This window comes from Camelus dromedarius, chromosome 25, assembly GCF_036321535.1.
Source record: "Camelus dromedarius isolate mCamDro1 chromosome 25, mCamDro1.pat, whole genome shotgun sequence".
In the NCBI taxonomy this organism is placed as follows: Eukaryota; Metazoa; Chordata; class Mammalia; order Artiodactyla; family Camelidae; genus Camelus; species Camelus dromedarius.
The window spans coordinates 5,070,933-5,088,566 of record NC_087460.1 but is presented as its reverse complement, the minus strand read 5'-3'; the positions used below and the strand labels follow the sequence as shown (position 1 = coordinate 5,088,566).

General features: G+C 51.7%; 3 protein-coding genes and 1 non-coding gene across 4 annotated transcripts in view; 3 read left to right on the top strand and 1 right to left on the bottom strand.

Moving 5' to 3' along the window:
• LPCAT3 (lysophosphatidylcholine acyltransferase 3) overlaps nt 1–7,382 on the top strand; it is a 29,404-nt gene extending 22,022 nt beyond the window's left edge. Inside the window, exons 2-13 of the mRNA XM_010990822.3 lie at nt 1,619–1,726; nt 2,243–2,349; nt 2,886–2,979; nt 3,143–3,180; nt 3,612–3,790; nt 4,503–4,611; nt 5,275–5,361; nt 5,459–5,625; nt 6,137–6,284; nt 6,358–6,516; nt 6,624–6,752; nt 6,985–7,382. Coding sequence (XP_010989124.1) covers nt 1,619–1,726; nt 2,243–2,349; nt 2,886–2,979; nt 3,143–3,180; nt 3,612–3,790; nt 4,503–4,611; nt 5,275–5,361; nt 5,459–5,625; nt 6,137–6,284; nt 6,358–6,516; nt 6,624–6,740 — 1,313 coding nt within the window. The 3' untranslated portion in view covers nt 6,741–6,752; nt 6,985–7,382. The remainder of the gene's footprint in view (nt 1–1,618; nt 1,727–2,242; nt 2,350–2,885; nt 2,980–3,142; nt 3,181–3,611; nt 3,791–4,502; nt 4,612–5,274; nt 5,362–5,458; nt 5,626–6,136; nt 6,285–6,357; nt 6,517–6,623; nt 6,753–6,984) is intronic.
• A 202-nt stretch (nt 7,383–7,584) lies between these two features.
• Nucleotides 7,585–12,443, bottom strand: EMG1 (EMG1 N1-specific pseudouridine methyltransferase). The gene is made up of 6 exons (XM_010990823.3): nt 12,142–12,443; nt 9,025–9,126; nt 8,774–8,915; nt 8,380–8,438; nt 8,154–8,303; nt 7,585–7,855 (listed from the first exon to the last, which is right to left on the bottom strand). Exons 1-6 carry the CDS (start codon nt 12,307–12,309, stop codon nt 7,742–7,744), a joined length of 735 nt encoding a protein of 244 aa, XP_010989125.1. The 5' UTR covers nt 12,310–12,443; the 3' UTR covers nt 7,585–7,741.
• A 117-nt stretch (nt 12,444–12,560) lies between these two features.
• PHB2 (prohibitin 2) lies at nt 12,561–17,221 on the top strand. The gene is made up of 8 exons (XM_064479004.1): nt 12,561–12,818; nt 12,983–13,067; nt 13,377–13,456; nt 14,330–14,514; nt 14,891–15,020; nt 15,122–15,225; nt 15,644–15,721; nt 16,092–17,221. Exons 1-8 carry the CDS (start codon nt 12,692–12,694, stop codon nt 16,170–16,172), a joined length of 870 nt encoding a protein of 289 aa, XP_064335074.1. The 5' UTR covers nt 12,561–12,691; the 3' UTR covers nt 16,173–17,221.
• On the top strand, nt 15,292–15,547 carry LOC116150412 (small nucleolar RNA U89). The gene has a single exon (XR_004134173.1). It is a non-coding gene; the product is annotated as a small nucleolar RNA U89 (small nucleolar RNA).
• Nucleotides 17,222–17,634: the final 413 nt, after the last annotated feature.

Here is a 17,634-nt window from a genome sequence, read left to right as displayed (position 1 = left end):
TTCCTAAAGGCCCTCCTTCAAACAATCAAAAAGAAGAAATAATTACAGTACGGCAGCCAAAGAAGCTCTTAAAAACCTCCAGACCAGGTTTATACGCAAACCTCTGTCTGGCGCCACTCAAGGAAAGACAGAAGTCCCAGGCGTCAAGCTCAGGGTTTCAGCCTCAGGACTAGTGAGTACTGCCGCCCTGCACTGGGGTCTTAGTTACACAGTCCTTCTTAGTCCCAGCTGCACATCGGAATCACTCAGACCTGCTGGCCCGGACTATTGACGGGTGGGCAGGCAGGCGAGCAGGCGGGTAAGGAGCTGCTTTTGTTGCTGTTCTTAGAGATTCTTCAGGTGACAGTAGCCACTATATATTGGCTCCCACAAAGAAGCACTGAGACTCAGAAACAGCTTGGAGGACGACGCCCTCCCCCAAAACAGCGCATCCCTCAAGGGGTGACTGGGCAGCCAGGCTCCAAAGCCTGCTGAGCTGAGCGCCAGCCGGCAGCAAGGTCTGGTGTTTACACACTCACAGTCAGCTCTGGGTTGTCACAGCAACTCGCCCAGCACAGTTCCTTCTTCCCCTTCGCGGCTGCATTCCAGGCTCTGCTGTTCTCTGTTATGATCTTAATGTTCTAAGTAACCTGACCTGCCGCATTCTTTTTCTTCTGCCAGTTGCTCCATCTCCGTATCATGCTTCCTGGTGTGCAATTACACTCCACCTGCATGGGACTCAACCCTTCCCCCAAATACACCTGAAAGCAGGAGATAGCCAAAAGGGCCTTGAGTGGCCAGAACGGCTGTTACCAGTCCTGGGCACTCAGTCTACACAGAAGGCACCAAGACTCTTGCTCTTGTGAGAAATGGACGCGAGAACTCAGAGTGCAGGACAGTGTGGGCCCTACTACGGTTCCACACACCCCAGCAGGTCATCAGGCCATAGTGACTTCAGAATATTATGACCCAGATCACCAAGAAGATGTTCACTTATATTCAATTCAAGGAGGCAGAGTAATGTGTGTTGTGTTTTTTAATTTACAGCATCCCAAATGATTAAGGGTTTTAGTGATTCCAATTGGTTAAAGTTTTGTTTTTCGTTTTTGTTGGGTTGTTTGTTTGTTTTTGAAGTATAGGCAGTTTACAATGTTGTGTCAGTTTCTGGTGTACAGCACAATGCTTCGTGTCTCCCCTAGCTGCTGTGCAAACATGTATGCCTTCAGCAACCCGTTTGTAGCCTGGAATAATTTATATTTATCCTCTTAATAATCTGACAACACCCTGCTAGTGATGAAATTATAATAGATCATAAAGGTGCAAAATGGTGTTTCTGGGCATAGTTGGGCACCCTCAGTGCCTCATATCATTTAAGAAAAGTGCAAGAGAAAACTCCTAGCAGTATTTAATAAGCCAGAAATGAAACCTAGTCTTAGGGACCTCTTTGTACTGTTTCAATATAAAATTAGTATCTTCAGTTTTAGAGACTTGATAATTGGGGATACTGTTATTGTCTTAAAACATCCATATGATGTGTGTTTTTCCTCTCTGGGCTGAGTTCGTGCCAGGTGAACTTCCAAAACAAACCTGGGAAGGCAGCAGGCTCGAGTAACCCCCTTCTGACCTCTCTCCCCTCCAGGCTACCCCTTGGCTTTGTTTTATCGGCGTTACCTTTTCTACAAGGACAGCTACCTCATCCACCTCTTCCACACCTTTACAGGCCTCTCAATTGCTTATTACAACTTCGGTAAGTGAACTGAGTTAGCGGTGGTGCTGCGACTACAGGGAACCTGAGAAGGAACAGACCCGAACAAACTTTCCTGGGGAGAATTTGGTGGAGAGGGAAGCTGTCCTGCTCTGCCTGCAGAAAGAGGGTTTGCATGGGCAGGAGCGCAGCTTAACTTCTCCCTTCATGTCCATCCCTCTCCCAGATAAAAACCTTTGGAGAATGGTTACCCCTGCCAGACCCCAGCAACAGAGAAGCTTCCCCTCTGCTGTGGCTGTAATTGGCCGGCAGACCCAAGCAGTCCCCTCAGGGGCAGCCCTTAGCTCCAACATTCAGAAATACAGGAACTCCCTGGCAGTCCCTTATTTTGATACAGTTAATTTCCTTCGCTTTCTCCAAAACATGAGGCTATTTAAGGGAAAAAAAAATCCCAATACCAAAGTTCTTCTTTATATATTCTCTTTGTATTTAGAAATCTCAGGAAGGGTGGGAATGCAAAAAAAAAAGGCTAAAATGGGCTGTCTTCCCTGCATCCAGGAAGCCAGCTCTACCACTCCCTGCTATGTGTCGTGCTCCAGTTCCTCATCCTCCGGCTGATGGGCCGCACGGTCACCGCCGTCTTCACTACCTTTTGCTTCCAGATGGTAAACGACGTTCCCTGGGCAGCTCAGGCCACAGCCGACAGCAGCTGGGGACAGGGGAGGTCGGGGACTGTGGTGCAGAAGAAGCAGTGAGCCAGGAGATCCAATTTCCAATCCTTTCTCCCAACGACACTTAGCAGCGTGGCTTTGGGTCCCTTTCCAGAGGCCCAGGGTGTCGCATCTGCAGTCCGCAGTGGAGACACTTCAGCCACCTCAAGGATGGGGCACAGCCAGTCCTTCACAGAGGACTGTGCCATTAAGGTTCTCTGAGTCTGACCGGACTAGTCCAGCCGTCCATGAGTGGAGTCACTTAAAGGCAAGGCAGAAAATCTGCTTAGGATGAGCTACAGGATATAAGCATCTAAATTCCCAGTTGAGCCTTCATTTTGCTGAGGAACCTTGAGCAAGTCTCTTCCCCTTTATAGGCTCAGTTTCTAGACCAGGAGAAGGGAAAAGTGAAGGAATACAGTGGATTTCAGAGCAGGGGGAAAATAAAGAAATGGTCACGATGGTAGAATGAACACTTGCCCCTCTTCTAGGCCTACCTTCTTGCCGGATATTACTACACAGCCACCGGCACCTACGACATCAAGTGGACGATGCCACATTGTGTTCTGACCTTGAAGCTGATCGGTGAGTGGTGGGCCACTGCCTTCCCCTTTGACACCAGGCTCCTTCCATCAGACCAGAAGCCTGTGCTGGGCCCTGCCCCAGGCACTCCTGGCCATGCTCAGCCCACAGGTCCCATCCTGTGTCCTCTCCCGCGACTCCACCCGCACCTTCTCTCTCTGCTCAGGTCTGGCCATCGACTACTTTGATGGAGGGAAAGATCAGGTGAGTGCCCCTCCCTCCCTCTGCAGAGAGGTGAGGGAGTTTCACCAGGGAGCAGGAGAAAGGCTGTCACCAAAGCCTGGACCCAGGGCCAGGGGCAGGGCCCTCCCCCAGTGCCCGGCCTGTGACATCTCTGCTTAGGACAGCATGGAGCCAGGACCAACCAGTCTCATTCACTGGGTCCAGCTCTTGCTCAGAGTCCAGAGGTCGGTGCCAGTGAAGCGCGGGGAAAGCAGCGGCAGCCGCTGCTGAGCTACCGCGGCACCTGCTCACCTCCACGCGCACCGCCTGCTTCTGCCCATAGTATCATCCCCTCAAAGAGGCAACTATTTGAAGAACTCGGTTCAGCGGGGCACAAAGGTGGGGGACCCCAAGACTGGCTCTTGAGGGGAGATTCAAGACTATCGTGCACCCTTCTTCTCTTCTCGGCATAGAATTCCTTGTCCTCTGAGCAACAGAAATATGCAATACGGGGTGTCCCTTCCTTGCTGGAAGTTGCTGGTTTCTCCTACTTCTATGGGGCCTTCTTGGTGGGGCCCCAGTTCTCGATGAACCACTACATGAAGCTGGTGCAGGGACAGCTGACTGACACACCAGGGAGGATACCAAACAGGTAACTGCCCCCTTCCATCCAGACCTCTGTGTAGGTGTCTCACCCGATACAAAGCCACTTCTAAAGTGACTTCTGAAGGCCAGCCCAGCATTCTCCAGCCTGGGCGGCCCACGGGCCTGTGACGGGCACTCAGTACCTGCTCCCTGCAGGCAGCAGGCCCCCTGCAGCTTGGGTCCCCTCCAGCCATCCTTTCCAACCCCCTGGTACAAACATAAAAATTCACTTTTATGCCATAGGATTTTGCCTGACCCAGTCAATTCCTGGCCTTTAAAAATCCACTTTCCCAGTTTAAAAAATATTAAGTATATCAAAATCTCTATAAATATATATTACATTAGAAAATTAGTAAGTTACCAGGAAAATCCCTTTGCTGAGAACTTGTCCAGCCTGTGTTTGAGCATCGGTTCAACCAGGAGAGGAAGCAGCAGATCCAAAACTGGTCCTTCTCATTTCTGCATTGGGTTTTCAGTCCCGATGGAGACCAAGCACACTGTTGGGAGCACGAGGCCCACAGGCCTGAGGGGCAAGCACCACAGACTCCCCCGTTTGGCTCCCCACCAGCCCGGGAACTCATAGGGTTTGCACCTTCCGTTCCTCACCCCAACCCTGAGCCTGAGTGCAGGCCTGGGGCAGCGGGTGGAGGGCCACCCTCTGCCACGCCCCTCCGTCATGCCAGGCGGAGCGCATCGTGACCCCGCTTGTTCCTTTCCAGCACCATACCTGCTCTCAAGCGCCTGGGTCTGGGCCTTGTCTACCTAGTGGGCTACACCCTGCTCAGCCCCCACATCACAGAAGACTATTTCCTCACTGACGACTATGAAGTGAGTGGTCCCCGAATAGCAGCAGTGTGACTGCGCCAGAGAGAGAAAGTGGACAGGCCAGGGCCCCCGTAGATAGCCGCGAAGTGGGTAACACCACCTACAAATGCATGTTGATTTTGCTCTAGATCTGAGAGTTGGTGTCAGTGCCAGCCGGGCCAGGACACGTTCATCAGCCAGGACTGAACGACCTTCGCGGGCACAGGGCTGTGCCAGGTGCCCTTCAGCACCCCGACCTGCCCCCAGCCACTCCGAGCTCGCTTCTTACAGCCAGGCGACTCCACGGAGCACGGCGGCTCGAGTCCTCTCCAGCCCAGACAGATGGAGCTCTAGGAGCTCAGGACCTGGGGAGGGGGAATGCTGGCTTGGGCTCCGTCCCAGCTCTGGGGAAGTCGGTCTTCAGCTGACGTTGAACATGGATATTGAAGTCCCCCAGCACTAGTGTCCCAGGTGCCCAGCGCTTTAGGAGAGGAGTTGAGGACAGCACTGTTTCTGGGATTCTTTGAGGGGGCTCCCTGCTCGCTCCCCATGGCCTGTTACCAACACCAAGCAGCTGAGTGGACTGTCAGGTGGACATGAAATAGTCACCGCGCGCGTGAGGAGGGACACGCGGGAACCATCCTGGCCCAGTGGTGTCCCTAATGTACGCTGCTCCCTTTTTTCTAGAACCATGACTTCTGGTTCCGCTGCATGTACATGCTGATCTGGGGCAAGTTTGTGCTGTACAAATATGTCACCTGTTGGCTGGTCACGGTAAGGAGAAAAGATGAACCAGGGTCCCATATGGACAAGCTGCGGGGCACAGTGGGGGCGAGCTGTGGGGATGCTCACAGAGCCATCGCCCCCTCAGGAAGGAGTGTGCATCCTCACGGGGCTGGGCTTCAATGACTTTGACGAGAACAGAAAGGCCAAGTGGGACGCCTGCGCCAACATGAAGGTGTGGCTCTTTGAAACAAACCCCCGCTTCACTGGCACCATCGCCTCTTTCAACATCAACACGAACGCCTGGGTGGCCCGGTAAGCACGGGGGTGGGGGAGCAGAGAGGCAGCAGTCACTTCTGTGTCTTCACCCACTTTGGTGAAGACTTTGGGTGGGACTTCCGGTCACTCTCACACCCATACCCGCTTAACTTTTGTCCCCAACCCCAAAACCCCACAAAACCCATTCCTGTCATATTTGAAAAACAAAAGCAAGACATAAATGGCCTCGAGTCCTGGGTTTTCACCCCAGTTCTGCTGCCTGTCTTCCACCCTCCAGGGCCCCATTCACGAACATTCCTAGTCCCACCCCCAGAGCAGACGCGGTGAGGGCAGAGGGCCAGCCTCAGCACCAGGCACTCAGGTGGTCCCTGGCTGAGCCGTAGGTCTGTTTTGTCTAAACCAGGACTGGTTCACTTCACTGCCTCTCATTCTGAAGTTGATCGGAGGGCACTGCCTCCCCTCTCCCAGGGCGAGCAGGTGCTACCTCTGCACCCCCCAGGGCACCGGGACGGACAGGTCTGAGGTCCTTCCCCACCCTTCTCTCTAGTTACATCTTTAAACGACTCAAGTTCCTGGGAAGTAAAGAACTGTCCCAGGGTCTCTCGTTGCTGTTCCTGGCCCTCTGGCATGGCCTCCACTCAGGGTACCTGGTCTGCTTCCAGATGGAATTCCTCATTGTTATCGTGGAAAGACAGGTAAGCCGGAAGGGTGGCGGGTGAAAGGGGCTTGAGAAGAGGTGACACTGAGGCCGCTGCCCTTCCTCCACAGGCTGCCAGCCTGATTCGAGACAGCCCGGCCCTGAGCAGGCTGGCTTCCGTCACTGTCCTGCAGCCCTTCTTCTACCTGGTGCAGCAGACCATCCACTGGCTCTTCATGGGGTACTCGATGACTGCCTTCTCCCTATTCACATGGGACAAGTGGCTCAAGGTGAGTGACGGCGTGCCAGCCAGGATGGGAGGGAACCACTGAAAGCTCGGGCAGTAAGGGCTGTTCCAGGCCCTCTGTCTACCTCAGTGGCCTGTGTCTCTCCACAGGTGTATAAATCCATCTATTTCCTTGGCCACGTTCTCTTCTTGAGTCTACTATTCATACTGCCTTATGTTCGCAAAGTAATGGTGCCGAGGAAAGAGAAGTTAAAGAAGACGGAGTAATCTATTTCCCTGGTAAGCAAACATCCCTACAGCTAAGCTGCAACTACAGACTGGGGGGGATTGGTGGGGGGTGGGGTTAGTATTGGAAATGTGGGGTGAACCGCAAGGTGGCCTGGCTTCTAGGAAACCCAGTAAGGGGCACTGACTGCTCTAACTTGGACAAGCCAGGAGGAAGCTGGAGGGACCACAGACCAGCAACCAGGAGCAGCACCTCTGACCAGCCTTCCCGCATCCCCTCTTGCAGGTGGCCTAGAGCAGGACTGGTGCGGAAACGCCTCCCTTGTCACAGCACTCCTTGACCCCAGAGCACAGAGGACACAGAAGCCAGGGAGTGGGGAGATGTGGCTCCCCCAGCCGTGCCTCTGCTGCCAGCCACGTCTCCATTTGGGGCCAAAGGGGAAACTCTCGTGGGAGGAGTAGAGGGGCCCACGTCTCCCCTCTGGGCTCCCCCATGCACGTTGCCTTATCTCTCCCCCTCCAGCCAGGAACCTGTTGTGTTTTCTTCTGCCAATTTACTATGATTGTATATGTGCCGCTACCTCCACCCCCCATGGGGGGAGGGGAGGGGCAAGGCCCCGCCTGCTCCACTTTTCTACCTTGGACTGTACCAGATAAAATCACTTAAGTTTGTTCAGTTTTTCACTGCTAGCACTTCTGCGCCTTTCTTTCAGACACAGCCCTCTATGCTTGCCGCGGCTGAAATAATCAGGGCTCTCCTTTACAGCACAAGCAAAGTTGGGCCAGGCGCAAACTGCCAACAGTGTAACCTCACATGTCTCTCTGAGGTGAGCGGAACGACCAGGTCACATACTGCTATGCAGGAACCCCCCAAAGGACAACAGGGTTGCAAGAACAGCATTTATAGGAAAAACAGCAGGTGTACAGCCCCAACTCCCGCACACCCCGGCCTCGGTGCAGGAAGGCGCCCTCCCGGCAGTCCGCTGAGAACAGGGTTAGGGAAGCAATGTCCACAGTCTCTGTTTCAGGACAAGGTCCGACTGTCAGATGACCCCCCACACTTCTTCAAAGGCTGTGGTGAGTTTTGCACAGGTGAGGGCAGCAGAAAGCGGGTAGTTGCTGATGGACACCATCTTCTCCGTGTACTCCACATCCACCTGAGGGGAGAGCAGTCTGTCAGCTGGCTGTCACTGTCATGGGCTCAGCCCTTCTTTAGGGCAGGAAAACTGCCAGTTCATGGTGCTGTTTAATACCAGTTTTGACCACGACAAACAGGCCAGCATTCCTCAAAGATGCGCCCTGTGGCAGGAGATGGAACCCCCATGTGTCCGCAGCTTTGTTCCTATCCTGTTTCCCAACTTACAAGGACAAGGATCGTCAAAATGCTAAGTGCTCTAGGAATCCTGTACTAGGCTTCAGCTCCGTGAAGAACCTAGAGCTGGGCCCAGACCTTACCTTGCCATGGGCAAAGGCCCCCACCACAAAGACGACAGGGTCGCTGCTGGGCACCAGCTCGCGGACATCACTGACCACCGGGGTGGAAAAAGAAGTGCCAATTTTCATACATCCAACTGGGAAGTGATCTGACACTGGATTCTTAATCACCTAGAGAAAAAAAGAAAAATCAGCCCCAGAAGCAGTCTTAGAACCCTCCCTCCAACCAACAGGTGGAACAGCTCACCTTCAAGAGCTTCTGGGGGCCGTCAGCCGCTCGAACGCTGAGTTTGTGTAAAAGCTGAACTAGGACGGAAAAAAGAGTTCAGAGCGGGGTGGTGACCCCACTTCTGCCCAGTCATTTAGCCAGAAAAGCCCTCTGGTAAGGTCGGCTCCTCGTGTCCTGTGTCCACACTACTCCTAAAAATGTTATGAATGAGCAGCTGTCAAGCATGTGGGCTCCCCTCCCTTCTCCTCAGCCAGGAGCCCCCATGCAGGCTGTACCCAGGCGCGTGGGAAGAAAGTGCAGACCCCCGCGCTGGGATCAGTCACATGGGCCCCTCTTAAAAATTCCACATTTCTCCCTTGTCCTCTTCCTCCCTGCTCTACTACTCCCAAGTCTAAGTCCCAAGGCTTCTCACCCATGAGACCACAAAAGCGGTCAAAGGTCCTGGGAATTCGTGTCTGGGGGTTCACTTCAATCAGCACATTCTTCTGCGTGTGGACATAGACCTGCAGCAAGCCAGCCCGGTTCAGGGGACTGTCCATCAGCATCAGTAAACTCTGAGGGAGGCAGAAATCCAGGTATGGTTACAACTGAAGAGAAGTCACACACAGCTGCCTCACCACCCACCCAGAGGCACAGGGGCCTGAGCTCTGTCCCCGGACTTACCTGGTGAGCTATGTCTGGTCTCACTTCCCCAGGGTCCCGCCCGTTCTTCAACAGCATGGACTTGTGCTTGTCACAGTTGAGCAGCTCATATGTCTTCCCCACCTGGAGACCAGGGAACAAGATCGGGAGCAGCATAAGCTGCTTTTGCCTGGAACAGTGTTTCTCACTGTGGTCCCCATACTGGCAGCATCTGGAAACCTGTCAGTCAGTCACATTCTCAGGCCCACTCCAGACTAGCTAGATCAGACTCTCGGGGTGAAGCCCTGCAAATCTCCAGGGAATTACTGTGTGGCCACGTCCTCCCCCCAACAACCCCACCACCAATAACTGATCTTGGAGGGAAAAGGGAGGAAGGGTGCAGCCTGTGATTCCACACAATCTAAACTGAATTTAATTTTAAAACCTGTAGGTATTAGGCAAAGCCAGTGAGGGATTCTGGAACCAAGTAGAAATAAGGTTAGTGAACAAGGCTGAATGCTTGTTTATCACAAGAGCATTATGTATACACTCAGCAAAATGTACACAGTCACTATCCTCAGTTTGCTTATAACAAACACAAAGTGAAGAGCTGCAAATCTGAACAGGAAGAAGTGTGAAAATTCTAATGATACAAGACTACATACATCTAACGATGTACTTTAATCAAAGGATACTCTCAGAAATAAAGAAGAAGGGTTATTCCAGTTTTACGGCATGTGAGCAACAGCTAAAAAAAATAAATTGCAAATTGAAGCCCTAGGGAGCATTCAGGTGGTCAGCAAAAAGTTTAAAAAACATACCATTAACAGGGGAAGGAAATAGCTCAGTGGTAGAGTGTCACAAGGTCCTACATTCAATCCCCAGTACCTCCATTTAAAAATAAACTCACATTAAAAAAAAAAAAAAACATTACAAATACAGGTTTTGAAAGGCTGAGTTTTTATATATCAATACAACATCTCTATGTCTGGCATCATCTTGAACTATGACTCCAAAAATGTTTCAGGAAGAGGCATACAGATTTTGAAATTAACTGAGTAACTAAAATAACAAGAATGTCACAGAGAGTAAGAAAAAAGTACCAAGAACTAAGTCCACAGGACACTCTTAGTTACAGAAGAAAAAGAACCTCTTGAATAGAAGAATCTAGTTTCTACCCATTAGTAAGTTATAACCAGGGTTTTGTTCTTTTAATGGGATAAAATAGAAAACATCAGAGTACTTCAAATGCAGCCATACTAAGTAAGTAAAAGCTTATGAAACTTGGTTTCATATAGTTAAGTATGTGTACTGGCTCACAATGTAATTTTTTTATAGTGGGCTGTGGTTAATAAGCTTGAAAACACTAATTAGAATAGTCAGAATGAATACCACATGTATTCTGTAATAGGTACCGGAGACATAAGAATTTTTAAAATCTTATTCTCTGTCCTCATTATAGCCTTCTAGTGGAAGAGACAAATTAAACAACCACATGAATATTTAATTCAAAGTGTGATAAACATGAAGGAGAACTAAATGGTCCATTAAAGGATTATAATAAGAGGACTTGATTTATACCAGAAAGGGAGTCATTTCTATAAAGGAGTAACCTAATAACTGAAGAATGAGCAGCATAATAGACTCTATAATTGTTAAATGAATACACATTAAGTAGGAATTAATGAAACAAAGAGCTGAGTAAAGGGCTCCTCCAGTTAGAGAACATTATGTGCAATGGACTTAAGATACGAGAACTTAGTGCTTGCAGAGAGCTTAAAGAAGGCCAATGAGGCGAGCATAAAGAGTAAATGGAGAGAGCAGGCCCAGATGAGACTGGGAGAAGCAAGAGGTACCAGCACAAGGAAAGCAAAAGGTAACAGTACATAAGATTTCAACCAGCTATGAATTCCATCATCCTTGAAGTGGAATTACCATTAATGACAACCTGGCCTAATTTATTCCAGAGCATGCTCCAGGAACTTTAACTTGGCCATGACCTTTTCAACTTTTTAATAAGTAACCTGAATCAATAATAGTAACTACTGACTCCAAGTGACAGATGTTATTCTAAACCCTTTACATATATTAAATCCATTAATCCTCCCAACAACCCAGTAAAATAGGTACTACTATCTCGACAGAACACATGCGGAAACAAAGTGGTTAAGTGACACACGGAATTAACAGGCTGGAAAGACAGCAGGCAATTAAGTGCGAGATGAATATAAGAACCTATAGTTAGGTTAGAAATACCAATTACACAAGAAAATGAAAAGAAACCTGGTTGGCTGGTCATTAAAAAAAAAAAAAGGGTTTTCTAAACTGCAAACTTAACAAAGTGCCACAGTGATTGAGAAAGGAAAGATGGAAAAGAATCACACCTAGATTACTATGGAAATGTACTACTTTCAAAGCACTTTCATTACAATCCCCCTGTAAAGTATTAACCCCTGCTTTACCAACTGAGCACAAACTTGTTTTCTCAAGATCACACATTCCAAGTATAAGAACCAAGATTAAAATCCAGGTCTGCTTCTAAACCAGTGCTATTTCTTCTGGCCCTACTCATTGAAGCTTAGCTCTAAATGGTAAGAGAAACAATGTTAGAAAGAATAAGAACACCGCACAAAGTTTTAAGGCTGGGAGTTGCTGGATTTATTCCGGGAAAGAGCCAAATGATAGGTAAAAATAAAGACGTAACGATCTGATCCAAGCAGTGTTTCGGAATGTACAGTAATATAAAGGAAGGTGACAGACACCCTTTAATGAATTAAAACACTAAGTCCTTACAAATAAAAGGGTGAGCAGACTCAACTACAGGAACTCCTTTTCTCCTTTGCCCAGTAAACTCGTCCTGGTATGAAGGGGGATGACGCGACTAACGAAACCCTCTTCCCCTAGACGACTTTATATCACAGAATCCCGGTAAATCAACTGGAATCAAGGAGGTGACGGCTGCAATGGGATTCAAAGGCAAAGAAAACGAGTACTGCCAACCCAGGATGTTAAACCAAAAGACAGTCAACTAGACCCCTTTCTCCAAATGCACGTTACACCTCTCTTTGCTTTCTCCCTCTACTTTGAGCCCATCACCCGCATCCCACCAGGTCCCATCCTATTGATACACTAGTTCTCCACCTCCTTGTCCCAAACTACCTTGACTGTCTCCAGACTGGCTCCTTCCAATACCACAATGAGCCTACGGCCTCCGCTCTTGCTTCCCGCCCCGAGTCGGGGCCGCTTCGGCACCACAGCATCCCAGCCCTCATCCTGCTCCTCCGCGCGCCGCTCACGAGGTTGGAATCCACCACTGGGCGCAGCCATCTTGCAACCGGACCGGAAATTGTGCAAACATCCTGAAATTAGGACCGCCCGCTCGCCCCAATCGCAAACTTCCTTCCGTCCGCCATTTTGAAAGTGGGCGCTCGGAAATGGCGACGGCTCGCTGTCTTGCGCTCCCGAAGCCTCTCCGGGAGGGCAGGGTTCCAGAAAGGGGCGGGAACTTCCGGATGCGCGGTTCCTGTGCGCCAAGCTCGGGTCCGCCGTGGGCGGGGGGGAGGGTTTAGAAGGGAGGGCACTTCCGGTGCCCTTTCTCCCGCGAGCACCTGGGGCCCGGACCCTCGTGTGCGAGCCCTAAGCTGGAGCGCCGCAGAGGCGGGCTGGCACCCCTTTGTGACCGCTGGTGCCGCCGGCCTCAGGATCGGACATGGCCCAGAACCTGAAGGACTTAGCGGGAAGGCTGCCCTCCGGGCCCCGGGGCATGGGCACAGCGCTGAAGCTGCTGCTGGGGGCCGGCGCCGTGGCCTACGGCGTCCGCGAGTCCGTGTTCACCGGTGAGCAACCTCCGCCCGCTCTCCGGACCCCGCCCGACCCTCCCCAGACTCCTTCCTGGCCCCGCCGGGTCCCCGCGCTCACCCAGCCGCTCACCCCGCCCCCCCAGAAGCTAGCACGTACTCTTGAGTTCGGCCTGGCCTGACCCCGACCCCTCTCCCCGCAGTGGAAGGCGGGCACAGAGCCATTTTCTTTAATCGGATCGGAGGCGTGCAGCAGGACACCATTCTGGCCGAGGGCCTTCACTTCAGGTAATGGCAGGCAGAGCGGATTGAACCTGACCCTTCACCCTTGAACGCCGACCCACCAGTGGCCATAGTAGGACTTTTAATGGGATTCAGCCCTGCTCATTCCCCTCCTCACCCCATCTCCCAGAACAGTGGGTGTTGCCCAGAACTCCAGCAGCATATGCTGTTGTTGTCCAGAGAGAGAAGAGAATTTCTCCTTGACCGTGGTCATTAAGAGGAGAAGCAGGCCAAGAAACACGTGGTGAAGCAAGACCGGCTGAAACTAGTGAAACCGCAGTGTCCTAATCCCTGTCCCTGTTCCTTCTCCTCCAGGATCCCCTGGTTCCAATACCCCATCATCTATGACATTCGGGCCAGACCCCGAAAAATTTCCTCCCCCACAGGCTCCAAAGGTAGGTCTGGGCACTGAGGCGTCACTGGCAGTAAACAAGGGAGCCTGGCCAGAGACTAGGGGAGATGGTGGTGTCAGATCCCTTGGGCTTTGGTTTCCACGTCTGCAAATGAGCTATAATAAAAGCACCAGCTTCTGGGGTTAAACCAGCACATTCTGGACGCACTGTGTGTTTCGCATGTTTAGCTGTCCCTCCCCTAATGTAAACTCAGTGAGAGCATTGTTTGTCCTTTGTCTTACTCACTGCCTAGGTCAAAGCCTAGTTTTAAAGCCTTTTTTCCCCTTGTAGTTGCTTCGCTTATTAATTACATTAACTAGTACGCCCTGTCCTGGGGAAACCTGGCTCCACTCTTCACTAGTGCACCTGTTCCTTCCTAGACCACACCTAGAAGCTGTGCCTTTGAGATTCCCCAGACACTTCCTCAAACACACGCATACACCCAGGCATGTACACAGTAAGGCAGGTAGCTCACCTGTAGTGTGCTTTTTTGTACTATTTTTAGCACAGGTTGCTTGACATTTTTGAAACCCTAGCCCCTGAGAGTAAAGAATTTACAAAACACAGTCTTTGTCCTGAAGTACAGGAGACACGATTATGATACAACGTAACAGAGCCTAGATCGGGGTTGCACACAGTGCAGTGGCAAAAAGAGGTCAGCTTTATTGGTGAAGGGGCTGTGGGTAGAGAAGACTTGACAGTGGACGAGTTTGCATCGGGTCGGTGCCGAGGCACATCTTGTCAACCTGATTATCATCCTCCTCCACAAGGAGTATCAGACCACACAGCATTGCACTAGGTATAGAGAAAAGCACGAGGAGAAAATGCTGGGGGGCCCCCATGGCCTTGACCAGCCCCTGCTGACCTCACTCTTAGACCTGCAGATGGTGAACATCTCGCTGCGGGTACTGTCCCGACCCAACGCCATGGAGCTCCCCAGCATGTACCAGCGCCTGGGGCTGGATTACGAGGAGCGCGTGTTGCCGTCCATTGTCAACGAGGTGCTCAAGAGTGTGGTGGCCAAGTTCAACGCCTCCCAGCTGATCACCCAGCGGGCCCAGGTCTGACTGCAGCTTCCAGCGCTCCCAGTATATTAGGAAAGGGTTGTGGCCCTAGGTCTGTTTCCACCCGAAAGCTGTGTTTGTGGGAAACAAGGAACCAAGACTGGAACTCAATAGCAGTTCGTGTTAGGCAGCTTGGGAGAAAACACACAAGTGTAGACGTGTGTATTGTGTTGCAGAGAGTAGGGATTAGGAGTCAGTGGGACCAAGTCCTTTCCAGCTCAGCTGTTCTAGTGAGGAAGTGAGAGAGGGGTGGTGTATTCCCTGCCATTCTTGGGAGATCTGGGATTCAGATGGTCACGGCAGCACACCTTCCTTTCAGTTCTCCAGTCCCCTCAACGCCCCTCTCCCCTCCCCTCCTCACCCCGCCCCTCAGGTATCCTTGTTGATCCGACGGGAGCTGACAGAGAGGGCCAAGGACTTCAGCCTCATACTGGATGATGTAGCCATCACAGAGCTGAGCTTTAGCCGAGAGTACACGGCTGCTGTAGAAGCCAAACAAGTGGGTGAGTCACAAGAGGAGTAGGGGAGGGTTTCCGAGGACGCAGGAGGAGGGATGGCGTTCCTGACACCTCGCATCTGTGACCCTGATTCTCTCCCACCACAGCCCAGCAGGAGGCCCAGCGGGCCCAGTTCTTGGTGGAAAAAGCAAAGCAGGAACAGCGGCAGAAGATCGTCCAGGCAGAGGGTGAGGCCGAGGCCGCCAGGATGATATCCTTCTGCTGGAGAGCTCCCCGCCCAGCCCCTGGAACACTGCTCCCCGTCATCCCTCAAGGGCTGGCTGATGAGACTAAGGCGAATGCGACTCGTGCTCTCCGATACCCAGGGGTGGGGGTTCCCAGTAGGATCTGAAGTCTTAGTGGGGGCACTAGAGGCCTGGCTCCTCACTGTAAGGCAGATCAACAGCACTGCTGGCCTTGCCTCTTTATCTGCTGCTGCCTCCAGTTCCTGGCAGCTGCCTGCAGGGAGGCCTACAGGGGGCACCAAAGTAGGGCTGGGCACAAGCCACCTGAGCGCAACCTTGGATCTGACCGCCCAGAGGAGGGCTGAGTGAGGCGGGCAGTGAAGTGAGGATGGGGCTCCGATTGAGACCTGGCCTTGTGTGAACCCTTAACCCCACCCTGCTCACCTCGGAGAAGCTCTGAGCAAGAACCCTGGCTACATCAAGCTGCGGAAGATCCGGGCAGCCCAGAACATCTCCAAGACGGTGAGTGTGAGTCCGGCCCCTCCCTCCAAGCCACCTTGGGAGTGAAGGTGTTTCTGTACATTGAAGTGAGAAGACTAGAGTCTTGCTTGTTCAGATTTCTACTCAAACTGGCTTCTCTGACACTCTTCCTCCCATCAAAACTGAATTCCCCAGAGTCCCCCAGGCTCCCCTGACCTTTTGTTCATCCTTCTCCCGGTACCAATACGTCACAGCTGCTCTGGATCCTTGTGTGAGAGCAGAAACCATGGCTTTCTCATCTCACTACCCATGTTCCTCACCCACACATGTTCCATCAGTGATTGGAACTGCAAGTGTAGGAATGGAGGTTTTCTTTGCTTGATACAAACATGTCTCATTTCTGGCCCTATAGATCGCCACATCACAGAACCGTATCTATCTCACTGCTGACAACCTTGTGCTGAACCTGCAGGATGAGAGTTTCACCCGGTGAGAGACACGGCCTTCACGTGGGATGTCACAGAGACCCAGGGCAGGGGCTGGTCACCTGGGCTCTAGAGCTTCTACCAGCTTACTCGTGTGACCCTTGAAAGACACCATTTCTCTGAACCAAAGTTGGAAAAGTGGGTGGTTGACAATTCCTAACTTGAATCTCACAGGATTGATTTTATGAGATCATATAGGGTTATTCATGTAGAAAGCATTTTAACTGTAAAGTTTTGTTTCACTGAAAAGTGGTAAAAGATAACATTTAGCATTGTTTCTTGGGGACTGCTCTGGGGCATGGGAGGATGCTAGCAGAGAAGAGGTGGGAAGTGGCAGTGGCCAAGGGAACAAGTCTCTTCTTCCCAGAGCCCGGGGTTCCTCGCTTCCAACGTGCTTGTCTTTTTCTCTTGGGAGCGAAGGAGGGTTTAGAGTTGGGTGGCGCCTGAAACTGTCAAGTCACACATACCTTTCTTTTCTCTCTCTGTCTTCCTTGTTCATCTGGTGACCTGGCATCCACAGAGGAAGGTAAGCTTTTGATGCATCCTTGTTTCTGTGGGGTCTTGCAGCCCATCTCCCAGTACCTGCCTCCTCCCCCATCACCTCACCTTTCTCACCTCCCCCCACACACACCCTGGGTCAGGGAGGAGGAAGTGGCCTGAGGCTCTCTGCTTCTCACAAAGGTCCTTTAATGTCACCATCTGTCTGTTTCCACAGTGACAGCCTCATCAAGGGTAAGAAATGAGCCTGGTGACGAGGAACTCCGCCCCCAGGGAAGAAGTGGATCTGTTCCTCCCCTGGTTTTTGAGGAGCCAGCTTGGGGTCCAGCACACCCCCGCCCTGCCCCCAGTATCATGTGATGGTCCCTTCCACATCTGTCCTCCCAGCCCTTCTTGGATGAACAAAGACTGACCGTTTGCAGGGGAATGACTTTCCGCCCTGTGTCAGGACAGTGTGTGGTTTCTCAGTGATTTCCTGGGGTTGGTTCCTCCCTCTCTGTCGGGAGGCAATAACCACCACCCTGGGAATTCCCAATAAATTTTTATTACTTAAGCAAAATCAAGGCATCCAGTGTCTGGGCTGGGCTAGGGTGGCACGCATGCGCACGTTCAGACAGCGCACTCCTGGGTCCTTCTTTGTCTCTGCCAGCAGGGGGCGCGAGGACCCCGGCCTGGGCAGGTAGGGGAGAGCACCCAGCCGCTGCCTTAACCCTATTAATCCAGCAGAGGCGGATCCAAACCAGAACCCGGCTGGGAATGGCGGGCCTTTGGCCCTGAGGCCAGCTGCACTCTTCACCCCACCCTCACAGAACCGCATCACCCCACTTGTTTACCAACGTCTCCTTTTTTAAGGCTGGAGCAGCTGTGGCTTTGCTGAGCTAGACCAAAAATCTGATGACCCCAACAGGAGCTGCTTCCCTGGTAACAGGGTTCCATGTGGCTTTGGGAGACAGTTGGTGCTTATTGAGGGCC